An 11,555-nucleotide genomic window follows, 5' to 3' on the forward strand; every position below is an offset into this window, starting at 1 on the left:
TTAGTAGGAACACTTGGTGGGTTAAAAGGCAAGTTAAGTGACAACAAATGGTAAGTGAAGGTAAGTCACTGGAGGAGAAATATCTGGTGAGGATAAGTCCCAATGGGACTAAAGGCACGGTCCAGCTTAGAGTCATTTCGGATGTCTAAGTTAAGACTATGACTAGATCCTGATCTTGAGAAGACATGATCTAATATTGGGTTGCTAACAAAGTTTTACATTGAAAACACATGAAAAGAATCATGGACTTAAAAGGGAAAGATATTTCTATTGGTATGAGCCCTTTTGGGTAGAATTCAAAAATAAAACTATAAGGATTTAGGTCTAAAATAAATAATATCATACAATTATAGAGATATGTACATCCCTTTGGACATAACAATTGGTATCAAAGTCTAAACTGCTAGAAGGACTAATCGTCGACTGTTCACAAGAGTCATGGTTCAATCGAGCTATGTGGATGGGATATTGACCTGTAACGAAACAAGTAGGGGGCTCCCATGTTTAGATCAAGATGACCAGACACTAGGTAGAGAAATCTTAGTTACGGCTAGGCAAGGAAAACCTAGTAAGTCGGTTAGATCGAGGGGCAAGGAAGTCCTAATAGGTTGATTGAACCATGGGATAGGAAAGTCCTGGTAGGTTAAGGATCAGATGACATCAAGTGGATAGGCTTGAGAATGAGATCCTTTGTTTGAGGACAGGGATTATTGGGTTGCAATGGTTGAAAAACAAAGTTCCATATTGAAAGCGCATAGAAAGGATCATGGACTTATAAGTGAAAGATATCTCAATTAGTACGAAACCTTTTTAGGTAGAGCTCAAAAACAAAACCATGAGGGTTTAGACCCAAGTGGATAATATCATACCATTATGAAAATATCTTAATTCTTTTGGTCATAACATCTAAGTCATAAATTGATTATATTTTTCTAATGTGTTAACTTTGTTTTGTAGGATATTTTTTTTTGCTTAGAATAACGTGTTTTTGCAGGAAATCAAAACTACAAGTTGGCTGAAAAAAAAGTCTCCAAGCGTCTGAGAAAGATCTGGCGCCCGGACCGAGTCTAGGCACTTAGATTGGCCCGAACCTAGACACCTGAGTAGAGGAGTTGACGCATGCTGATTGGCCATCATACGCCACAGTCTAGGCGCTCGGACCGATCCAAGCACCCGGAGATGGATGAACTTTGAAAGATAGAGCTTCGACAAGGGGAGGTCACATCAATGGTCTGGGCACCCGAACCAGATATAGGCACTTGGACATGAATAAGTCATCGAAGTCCTAGGATTGTCCTCATTGGAGGTGCCTGGGGGTGGTCCGGGTGCTTAGAAAAGGTCTATAAAAATGACTTCAACCACAAGCTTCAGTACATCATTTCGCTCTTTTTGTATTCACGTGCTACTCCAAGAAGACTCCTATGACATCGAAAGGTTGTTCTGACAACCAACGATCAATCTTCTATTCATTTTATTATTGGTATATTTTTATTTTTCCTGCATTATATTTAAATCTTTGTAATATTTTCAAATTTATAGTGATTGCTCAACGAAAACACTCAACGAGTGTGAGTTTTATAATAAGAACTATCGAAGACTCCGAACCATATAAAATATGATTGCTCAATAAAAATATTCAACGAGTGTAGATCTTACAATAAAAATTATTGAAGATTTTAAACCTAATAAAATGAACATGTGTTAGCATTTGCTTCTCCTCACTTTTTTTTTTCTTGTATTTATGCTGCGCATGTGATTTCAAAAAAGAAAGAAAATGTATTTTTAAAATCATATAATTCGTCTCCTTTTCACGTGTACACTTTAAAACTAGTACCACTATGATATTATATTTTGAAAATGAAGACCACTCTAATTTTTGTTAAGACAGAAATCAGCGGAGAGTGATGATTCTGTTTTTGAAAAATTAGTATTTAAAATGAAATTTTATCTGCGAGTGACGCGAGAAGTGAAATAGAAAATAATTATGACTTTTGAAAAATCTAAAAGTTATGTGTGTTTTTAAAGGATTTTATAATTTTAAATACGTCCTTAGCTTGATTAATTATCATTATTTGTGCTTTCGCTTATGCTACCCTCTTAATGGAGGCTCGGGCATGAGGTCCCGAGGATAGTGAGGGATCGACGATGAACTTGAGAATATAAAGGGATCGAGTTGATCTTCGAGAATTGAAACTGCCAAACTATTTTTCTTTGTTAATTTCAATAATTAATTTAGTTTATTAAATCTCACCAACCCATATGGCACACATGGTCTAAGCCTACCTATTTGGATAATTTATAAATAAAATAAAATAAAGAATATTTTAAATAAAAGAAGGTAAAAAGCTAGCTCAATCTTGTTTAATTAACAAAAAAAAAAGTAAAAAAGCACATAAAAAGGTGAATCAAAGACTTGCTAATACTATTGATTAGTTCTCCAAATGATACGATTATGACATGTAATTATGCATTTTACCACATGTGGTTTTTCTTAAGCACATGGGCTTGATTAAACATATTTTTTAATCTAACATTAAGATCTAGCTGACCATCACCTTTAAATGTTCTTATCTGATCAAAATCATTATCCCATATCTTGTCCATGTGTGTAAGAAAAAAAAGTTATATTCTGTTTATTCTCGAGGAGGAGAAAAAAAGAGGATAGATTATTCTAAGTAGTGATATTCTCCTTGATGTAAAATTAATGTAGGATGAATTTCAAATTATGGATCAATTTTTCTTTCATTTCTTGTTAGTCCAAAAATAAACTTAATTTCCCCTCGTCCTTTTTTTCAGTTTTGATGACCCAACTTCTTTGTTTTGTTTTTTTCCTCAATTTGACTATCCCAACTTCTCCATGTGCCCATGGGATAAGGCTTCTGACCCGCGGCAATTAAGCTAGTCAACCAACTGTGGTTAGGACTATGCATTCGATTATAACCAAATTAATTGAATTGAGTTATTTGAATCGAACAAATTGATTGCCTTTTTATCAATATTTTTTTATTTTCACATTAAAAATAATTTTAAATCTTATTAATTATTTTCTCTAATTATTTTTTAATAAGAATTTATTAATTAATTTTAATGAAGCTTAAAAATAAAATTATGTTAATATCCTTTTTCTATTTTCACATTTGAAAAAAAAATTTAACCTTTATTAGTAATTTTCTTTATTTTTTATATAAATATATGCGTTGTCATGATTTTCTTTAATCCCACATATTAAGATGGATAGTATTGGGAGTATAAAAATTCCTAGAAATACCTTTGGCTGATAATGTTAGAAAGTATATATCTCTTGGCCTTTTGGCTAAGACCAAGTATAATATTTATTCTTATTATTTTAATTTTTAATATAAAAAATTAAATTAATTTTTTTACGAGGGAGAGTTTGGATCAGACTCCCTTACCAAATTTAATTTATGGATTTAGGATACTAAATTATGCATATTTATGATCAAAACTGAAATAATGATTTTCAAATTATATAGTTAATAAGTGATTATTTCGATTTAACTGAACTTTTACTCGTTGAGAAAATATCTACGGGACCATCGCGAGCTAGTGACAGTTTGGAGCTCTCCACTACTAGCTCGTGATGGGCCAAACTACAAGCTCACAAACCGGTGAATTTCTCTTTCCTACGTACTGTTCGATATCCTTAATTTAATTCTCACTAGGAATCTTTTCTTCCCTACCGCAAATCTTTTTCCCTTCCATATCAGATGTTTATTATTTCTTCTCTCCTTCCGTCAGCACTTCCAAGTAAACAGAATAATATCAATAATAAAATTAGTTACAAATAATAAGAATAATTTAATCAGTCAAAAAGTGTTCAATATATTCCAACTCATGCTTGAAACACTTGATCATATCCAAGAAAATAAAAACAAATATGGAGCTTTCAATACCTTTGTTTAACTGTTTCGAATTCTTCTCTAAATTATTTTAGAGAATCATTATCTCAAATTATTCTCATTGGACTTGTTTCTTCTTTAAAACAAGACAAATCATTTTAAACTTTGACCATGTTAATTATTAGTCAAATGTTCTTGGTACCTTTGATTTAATGCATACAAAACTATTATTTCTAGCTTATAATATTTTCTTCCTCAATTCATAGAAGGTGAGCTAAGCAAAGACTTTGGATACATCTTATAATCGTGTTTAAATTGTGATTAGTGGAGTGTTAGAAGACAAAGAAGAGTAATTTTTGGATATTTTTGATGTGTTTATTTAATATGTCCTCGTGATGGAGGATGACTAACTTCAAATGGAACTTCAATTGTCGTAATCTAATCATGTGTTTTAGGGTGGTGGAATAAGGCATCTTTAACTCGCATGGCTTTCACATCTGCCAAGAATAAGAACCAAGGCTCTTGTTTGTGAACAAGTCAAGTAATAGGACAAACCAAAGATGTTGAGCTCGTGTCGAGATCCTTTGTGTTTGATTTATTTGGATGGAAAGATAGTAGGAGAGATGGGAAGGAAGAGGGGAAAGTGACGCGAATAGTATGCGCAAGTGATGAAGTTTTGTGCATAATATTATGATTTTTTTTTTTAGTGATCAACTCAACTAGCTAGCTGTAATTAGACCGATTCCAACTCCTTAAATCCTAAATTCTAAACCCTAAACTCTAGACAAAGTGTTTGCTCCTCAATCTATAAATAAGCATGTCCCATCAATACGCGAAGGGGCAAGTGAATAAATAAACGATAGACAAGGGTCGTCTGGAACGAGTAAACATTCTTATTAGATCAAATATTCTCCTCACTTCTCTACCATACATTTTCTTGAAAGTGGATTTAGATCTAAATGGAACACGAAAAGTTCGGGGAATAGAGAACCCACACACTTTAATATAACAAATATTAGAATTATTTTAGGGTTGAGAAACAATATAATTGGCTTAAATCATTTCGTCTTTGTTTTGTTTCAAGTGGAAAGAAAGAATATATACTACAAGGGGAAGAAGATAAAGTTTCAATTTGAGATGAACAAGGAACAGTTGTTCATGGAATCCAAGCAAGGAATTGCTACTACTGGATTGGCATGCATTATATGATTTAGGCATATGCCTCTCCAAAAGTTTGAAGTATCAAGATATATACACACACACATAAAACTGATTTTTTTAATCAATTAATTAAGTAATTAATGGTGTCATTAAGGATAAATCCTTATTTTCAGTTCAGATAAAAGTTGAATTTCATTGTCAAAAATGTGATATTGAATCAGTTTTAGTGCTCTGAAAAGTGTACAATAGCAAAGAGTTGATTTGACCCAACATAGTCCTTCCCCTTTGTCGAGTGGTGGAAGCGCAATAGTATTTATTTTACTCAACTGCATTTATTATTATTATTATTTTTGTTTATTACTCAAAAGTTCGACTGGTTGATGTTTTATTTTTCATAATTTAGATGTCCTGATTTTATTCGATTATTTTGAAGGTAGATAGCCTTTTCCTTGGTTCGTCTATCTATCGAGTAAATCTTTTACACTGTACCCGCGTGGAGTGTTGATGTTTTGTTTACCTACCGTCACTAGTTTTCACATGATTTACATATAAAATCCCCTCCACACCGATTTGTTTTTTACTTGACAAAAAAATTATGATTAGGATAGAATAAAGTCCCTCATCGTCATCGTCAACTCTAAAACACAAAAAAAAATACACACACCGAGTGAGATAAGCCTAAAACACGCAAGCCATTGATGGCCAAGTTGGGCACTCATTCACTATCTATCACAAGTTAAAAAGTGTCAAAAAACTAAATGATGGGAGAAAAGGGAAGAAGATCGACTTCTGACTCAAAAGTTCATTAGCCACATTGCCACTAAGAAGACTCGTGACTCATGTGTGGTTTGAGGAAGGGAGAGAAGGATCTGACCCGACCGAGATTTAATCTTGACCGCACACGATCGGGCAAAGGATCTCCTCGTGCAAAGCCAGTTGGTTTTCTTTCCTTGAGTGGAGAGTAGCATCAGCTTTTTCTCTTATCAGCTACTGCTGCTGCATTTGCCTCCTCAATCATACACATCGTGACCGACAAAAGTCTTATATCGTTGTTTACTAGGCGCCATTCTTTTTCATGGCTTTTTAAAATTATTTTATTACTCGATATTTCTTGTAATTGTAATTAAAATTTTCAAGAAAAAAAATGAAGGTATATAAATTTAGTTATGAAATTAAATCCCCCTGCTTCTTCTTGCGAACCTCACTTGTAAAGGAACTAACAATTGAATAGTAGCCCTGGCTACTTTCAGGTCTTCTTAAGCTGCTGCTCGCCTTTTACCTTAGCCAATACAGATCTGAAGCAGCCATAAAGAAATTACTTTGTTTATTGGTATATTTTCAATAGTTTTGCGGAGCTAGGTCCGTGTAGAAAGGATGTCGGATTCCTCTTCTAGTAATGAACCTCACCTATAAGAGGGAGAATCGTCTACAAATGTTGGATCATTCCTCGATCTAGCATTTGTATTGGTGGAATTTGATAGTCCCAATCTATTTAACAAATAGGGGTCATCGCATACCACCTATCCGCCTATCTTGGTCCAAGAGAGGACCAAGACAGGTGGTCCAAATGATCTCCCCTCCACCTATAAACCATAGCCCTAGCTACTTTTAGGTCTTTTTAGGTTGCTCATCTTTTTTACTTTAGCCATAACCAACACATGTCTTATATGATCAAAAGACTGTCATATAAAGACTGTTCTTACAATTAGAAAGATAGTCAAAAGCCCTAGTGAGATGATATAAAAAAAGTATATAGCTGACTCGAAGTTGAACATGCATGAGATCTTCATGAAGCTATTACCATCCCTAGGGCATAACGCAAATAGTAGACGCATGACATAATGATCAAGGGTCAATTCTCAAAAATTGACAACTTAAAATGCATCCCATTATGCGCCTAACACTTATATACCTATATTTATCTTCCTCTATATCCGTGAAACTAACACTAGAGGAGTCGTTAATGTAACATATCTACATTTTTATTTTCACGAAGTTGTTGCCATTTTATAGCTCGTTTCACCGAGCACACCTTTGACACCATGTATCTACTCTCCCAAGCACCCCGAAACTATAAGGAATGATCTCATCTACATCACATGCATCCAAAGAAAAATGAACACCTACATGCCTCACAACTTACAACAAATGGGGCAAGGAAACAAACCTTTATTCAAGTTCGCACTGCCTTCTAATAAAAACACAACACTCGACATCACCCACCACGAGAGCTCTCCTAAAGAAGGTAACCCTTTCGAAGTATCTCCATGCTATACCTGTAAAAACAGAGAGTATTTGAATAATTCCAACATTCAAATCAATGTTCTTCCTCTCCAAACAAAGACAAATCTCAACAGAAGTTCTGGACCACCAAATCGGGCCACCATAATATCATAAACTTTCTCAATGAGCAAGAATACAAATGAATCAAAAACAGAAGCTAAATCATTTTCATGGTTTTAACTATTAGGGCGTGAAATTAGACACTCATATACCGGCATTTATGGGTAAGAAACCAAAAGATCTCTAAAACAGATAACATATAATAGCATTTATGGGCGAGACACCAGAAGAATTGAGTGTTCTATTACCATGTTTTTCTTGTGAAGAATCACCCTTTCATATAGGAAAGTACCGTGCAGGATATTGCCTTCCTATTGAATAGAGTAGATTGAAAGAAGGCAATTTGATGATCCTGTCTGTAGCATCAAATTACATACAGGTATGAAGATAATTCTGTCTTACAGAAAGCAAGACATTCTCATGTATTGCACTCAAATGATCAATTATGTGCTGATCTAACAGGCAACCCTTCAGGCCTGGGTTTAATATAACCCAAACTTTTTAGCTTCTCAAACAATTTTCTCTCTGCGGTCACCTAGAATCAAAATCCCAAGGCATAAGTAAAGCTGCCATGAAGCTGAACGCTCGTAAAAATATATGATGAGAAGAATATTCATCCAAAAATTTTGCTGCTGAAGTTGTCATTATATGAGATACTGCGAGCATTTACATACCTCAAGCGTGGGGCTGTCTTTTGGAATATTGCATGCCACAATTATATTGAGGCCAGTCTTTAACACTGAAAACAAGAGCAAACCAAAGACTTAGTTGAAAAAAATGGAGAAAAGATTTTTATCGTAGGGATGTCATAGTACCTAATCGACGAGCAATGCCAGACCCAGTGTTGTCAGAAGTGCCTCCTAGAACTGGAGTAACAGCTACTGTTTTATTCTGGAGAAATTATTATGGAAGTATAAGAATCATACTGAAAGATGATAATTTTTTTACTGGTAGACGACCAAAGATTTGGTTTTCAATACCGGTCTAGTTATTGCTGCAGCATACAAATGTCCAAACTTAGCAGTGTTACATCCAATCCATACATATATCTGAACAGTTACAAAGATGCTACAGAGGTCAGAAAAAGCACACAGTGTTATGATCGGAATACACAATAATAGTGAAATAGTGGACTAGAGAATGCCCAAGATATGCAGTATAACAATTCCAAGAAATGAGAATGTCATAACTGTTGATAGCAAGAGGAAAAGCAAGAACAATCTAAACACTATATCCATCCAAATAAAAATAGGTCTAGTCACACTTAAATGTTAAGTGCCCATCACATCCATATTAGTAACAAAATCTTTCCTAATTAAACCTGCTCAGTATGAAGATGGACCTAGTGTTCTCAACATATCAGAGGATGCCATATTTAAAAGCATTAATAAGATCACTGTTTTGTATGGTTACATCGTTCACTAGCTTAAAATATGAAGATGTTTCTAGTTGCAGGCAACTAAATCCTTGTGCATTGAGGTAGGACCCATGCTAAGAATGAAAATATTCCCTTCTTTCGTCGATTTTAAGAATTTTGATTTTTGTTTAAAATTGGGTATGGATACTTGGGTATGCTGAGAAAACTTTTAACCTTTAGGAATGTGTTCTATTTCGATAGAAGTTTATAACATTGAAGCATTTAATGATGTTCAGTATAAGGGATGGTAAGGATTAAGGATAATAAGTGCTTATCCTCTCAAGAACCTGCAATAACCGGAACTTAATATATTAACAGAGGAAATACCAACTCATTTAGCATTCCAGCAAAAAGAGTGACAAACATGATGAAGATTACACTCCCTTATACTCGACAGAAAATTTGCATTCAGGAACTTGCATGAAGTTGATTACAATGATAATGGAAACACGATGAATGTGTTAAAGTCAGCTAAATAGACATAGCAAGTAATAACAATACAATACTAGTTGGGGTCCAAAGCATTAAGAATTAAAAGTGAAAAAAAACCTTTGAGAAAAATACAATATGACAAGACCATTATAATTTTAAGATATCAGGCAGATGTTAATAACCTGCTTTGTTAGCTTTATAATCTGAAAATGGAATGTCACATCATGCAGATCTTCTGTAAAACAAGTTATTTGAGCATCATCATTTGATCCTTGACCCTCCAATTTGTTACTTTGCCCAACAGAATCAGAACCCTCTGTTACAAGTAGCTCTGAAAAACTTGTGTCTAATTCTTTAGAAGCCATACTGAGTCAAATCTGTGAACAAAAAAAAGACTAAATGAAAAATCAAATTTGTTAAAAACTAAACATCGCATTGGACCTATATTTAAGGAAACTTCTGTAAACCTAACTGCTGCAATGATTATTAAGTTGCATGCATGTTGGTGCCAAATATGTCCTTAATTGTCACATAATATGTATGATTCAGCACTTGCCAAGTCATGTGTTTTTGTATGTCCAGTCTTCTTAGTTAAATTAGAGAAGTACATCATGACCAAAGAATATTAGCTTATACTAACAATACCAGTAATGGAAATAATGAGAAAAAAAAACTGTAAAAAAATGACAATTCCAATAAGAAGCTAGTAAAATTTTATTTTGAAATATCATATATTTTTAAATTAAACATGGTGATAATTCAAGAGAAGGAAAATAATATTGCATCTGTGCAGTAGCAATGCTCATGCAAGAGAAAGCAAATTATGGCTTGAGGTTACAGAGTTATTCTCACAGATGTTTGTGCTACATCTCCTTTATCAACTCCGCTACAAGTTACACATGCCAAGATTTCAAACAAAATATTTTAAAAAATTTCATAATAAGAAACTACCAAGCTATTAAAAGAAATTGTAAAGAAAATCCAACTTTTATTATTAAAATAAATGACAGAACCATAAAGTGATTGCCTAGGCAAAGCGGCTCCTTGTCAAAAACGTCTAGACAACCTCCTTGAATTCCTTTTAGAACAACTGTTAGTATCCACATGAAAGTCATCTGACTGTTATGATATGGCCAAGGTTCATGTCCTAGCGTAAGGTAAACACCTATTCTACATCAAGTAACTACAAAAATAAAACTGTGATATTACGTACAATTCAACCTTTTTTTGCCACAATAGAGAATGACAACCTACAACTAACAAACAATACACCACAATTAACTAACATGAATAGCAGCTTAGAAAGCTAAATAACATGATGTGAATTGTCAACAAGCAGCCAATGTTCATGAGGATAATTCAGAAAATTACAAGCAAATAAGGTAACATCAGGATTTCTCAGCAAAGTTAGGTTTATCAAGTGTTGGCTACCCTTCCTTGAGAATCCTTCAGATTCAACGAGAAAGAGAAAGAGAACCTACCTCCGATGGGATTCGCCAAAATTAACAAGGCAAAGGAACGTGGACGAAAAATGGTCCCTTGCTGCTGTGGTCGATTTGATCACCCGAGGCTGCTCAAAGATGAATAAAAGTCATAAACATTGTGTTACAACAATGCTACCGAGAAGAACTTCACACTTATCGCCAGAACAAGGTCTAACACGAAAGTACCACACGTTCTCGCCGATACGGACGTTTTCAAACTAAGGGAAAGGACTTGCTGCTTCTAATTCTCCGAGGAGCAGAAAACAACGACACGCAGTCTTCCGACGGAGTCTTCCAGCGGCGTAAGCGTGGGCTGCGACGACAAGTGTAGCCGGCGGTCAGAGGCAGCGCGAATGCAGAGGAATCTTCGCGCGGCGACGCGAGCGGAGGACTGCAACAGCTCCGGCGATCCAACGTGCGAGAGAAAGGAAAGGGAGAGCTCGCAGCGACCTGAACGATGATACCAAAACCCTAACTCAACTTCTCAGCTTTCACCAACCAACTGAACCAATTCGATTCAGTTCGGCTTGGTCTACAACCGGTTCAGTCGTGGAAATTTTCGATTCAAATCTGAACCGAATCCTGTTCGGCCATGAGCCGATGCAATTAAATCGAGCCACTCTAAACCGGTCAATTTAACCCGAAATTAACTAAAAAAAATAAGTCGGTTCAATTGTAAAACCTCAATTTCCTTCTAAATTTTAATTAACCACTAATTGTATTTTTTTCCTAATAAGCCTTAACCACAATACTAAACAAGCCATCTGAAAGTTCAATCTTAATGATAAGTTAGATGATGATCGCAGATCTCTAGGGGACAGCAGAGATAACGGTCGCATAATATTTGTAATGGAATAG

General features: G+C 34.8%; 1 protein-coding gene and 1 pseudogene across 7 annotated transcripts; one reads left to right on the plus strand and one right to left on the minus strand.

The window, feature by feature from the left end:
- The first annotated feature begins 3,296 nt into the window (after window positions 1-3,296).
- LOC122049758 lies at window positions 3,297-3,410 on the plus strand (annotated as a pseudogene).
- A 3,500-nt stretch (window positions 3,411-6,910) lies between these two features.
- On the minus strand, window positions 6,911-11,201 carry LOC122045731 (proteasome assembly chaperone 4-like). 7 transcript variants are annotated; one of them, XR_006130083.1, is made up of 9 exons: window positions 10,884-11,201; window positions 10,695-10,783; window positions 9,396-9,590; window positions 8,345-8,413; window positions 8,180-8,255; window positions 8,039-8,103; window positions 7,613-7,899; window positions 7,189-7,297; window positions 6,911-7,092 (listed from the first exon to the last, which is right to left on the minus strand). XR_006130083.1 is itself a non-coding variant. In XM_042606079.1 (7 exons), the coding sequence occupies exons 3-7, from the start codon at window positions 9,576-9,578 to the stop codon at window positions 7,804-7,806; spliced, it is 489 nt and encodes a 162-aa protein (XP_042462013.1). In that variant the 5' UTR covers window positions 9,579-9,590; window positions 10,695-10,783; window positions 10,884-11,201; the 3' UTR covers window positions 6,911-7,803. The 7 variants fall into 7 exon arrangements, 2 of the variants coding, with proteins under 2 accessions (XP_042462013.1, XP_042462014.1); XR_006130082.1 differs by having other exon boundaries at window positions 6,911-7,111; XR_006130080.1 differs by having other exon boundaries at window positions 6,911-7,297.
- Window positions 11,202-11,555: the final 354 nt, after the last annotated feature.

The sequence above is a fragment of the Zingiber officinale genome, chromosome 2B, assembly GCF_018446385.1.
Source record: "Zingiber officinale cultivar Zhangliang chromosome 2B, Zo_v1.1, whole genome shotgun sequence".
Taxonomy (NCBI): domain Eukaryota; kingdom Viridiplantae; phylum Streptophyta; class Magnoliopsida; order Zingiberales; family Zingiberaceae; genus Zingiber; species Zingiber officinale.

Coding starts and splice junctions, on each gene's coding strand:
- LOC122045731 (XM_042606079.1), bottom strand. CDS start 9,578: ATGGCTTCTAAAGAATTAGACACAAGTTTTTCAGAGCTACTTGTAACA. Junction 8,104..8,179: donor TGGCATTGCTCGTCGATTAG/GTACTATGACAT, acceptor TCTTGTTTTCAG/TGTTAAAGACTGGCCTCAAT. Junction 7,900..8,038: donor AAGACAGCCCCACGCTTGAG/GTATGTAAATGC, acceptor TTTTGATTCTAG/GTGACCGCAGAGAGAAAATT.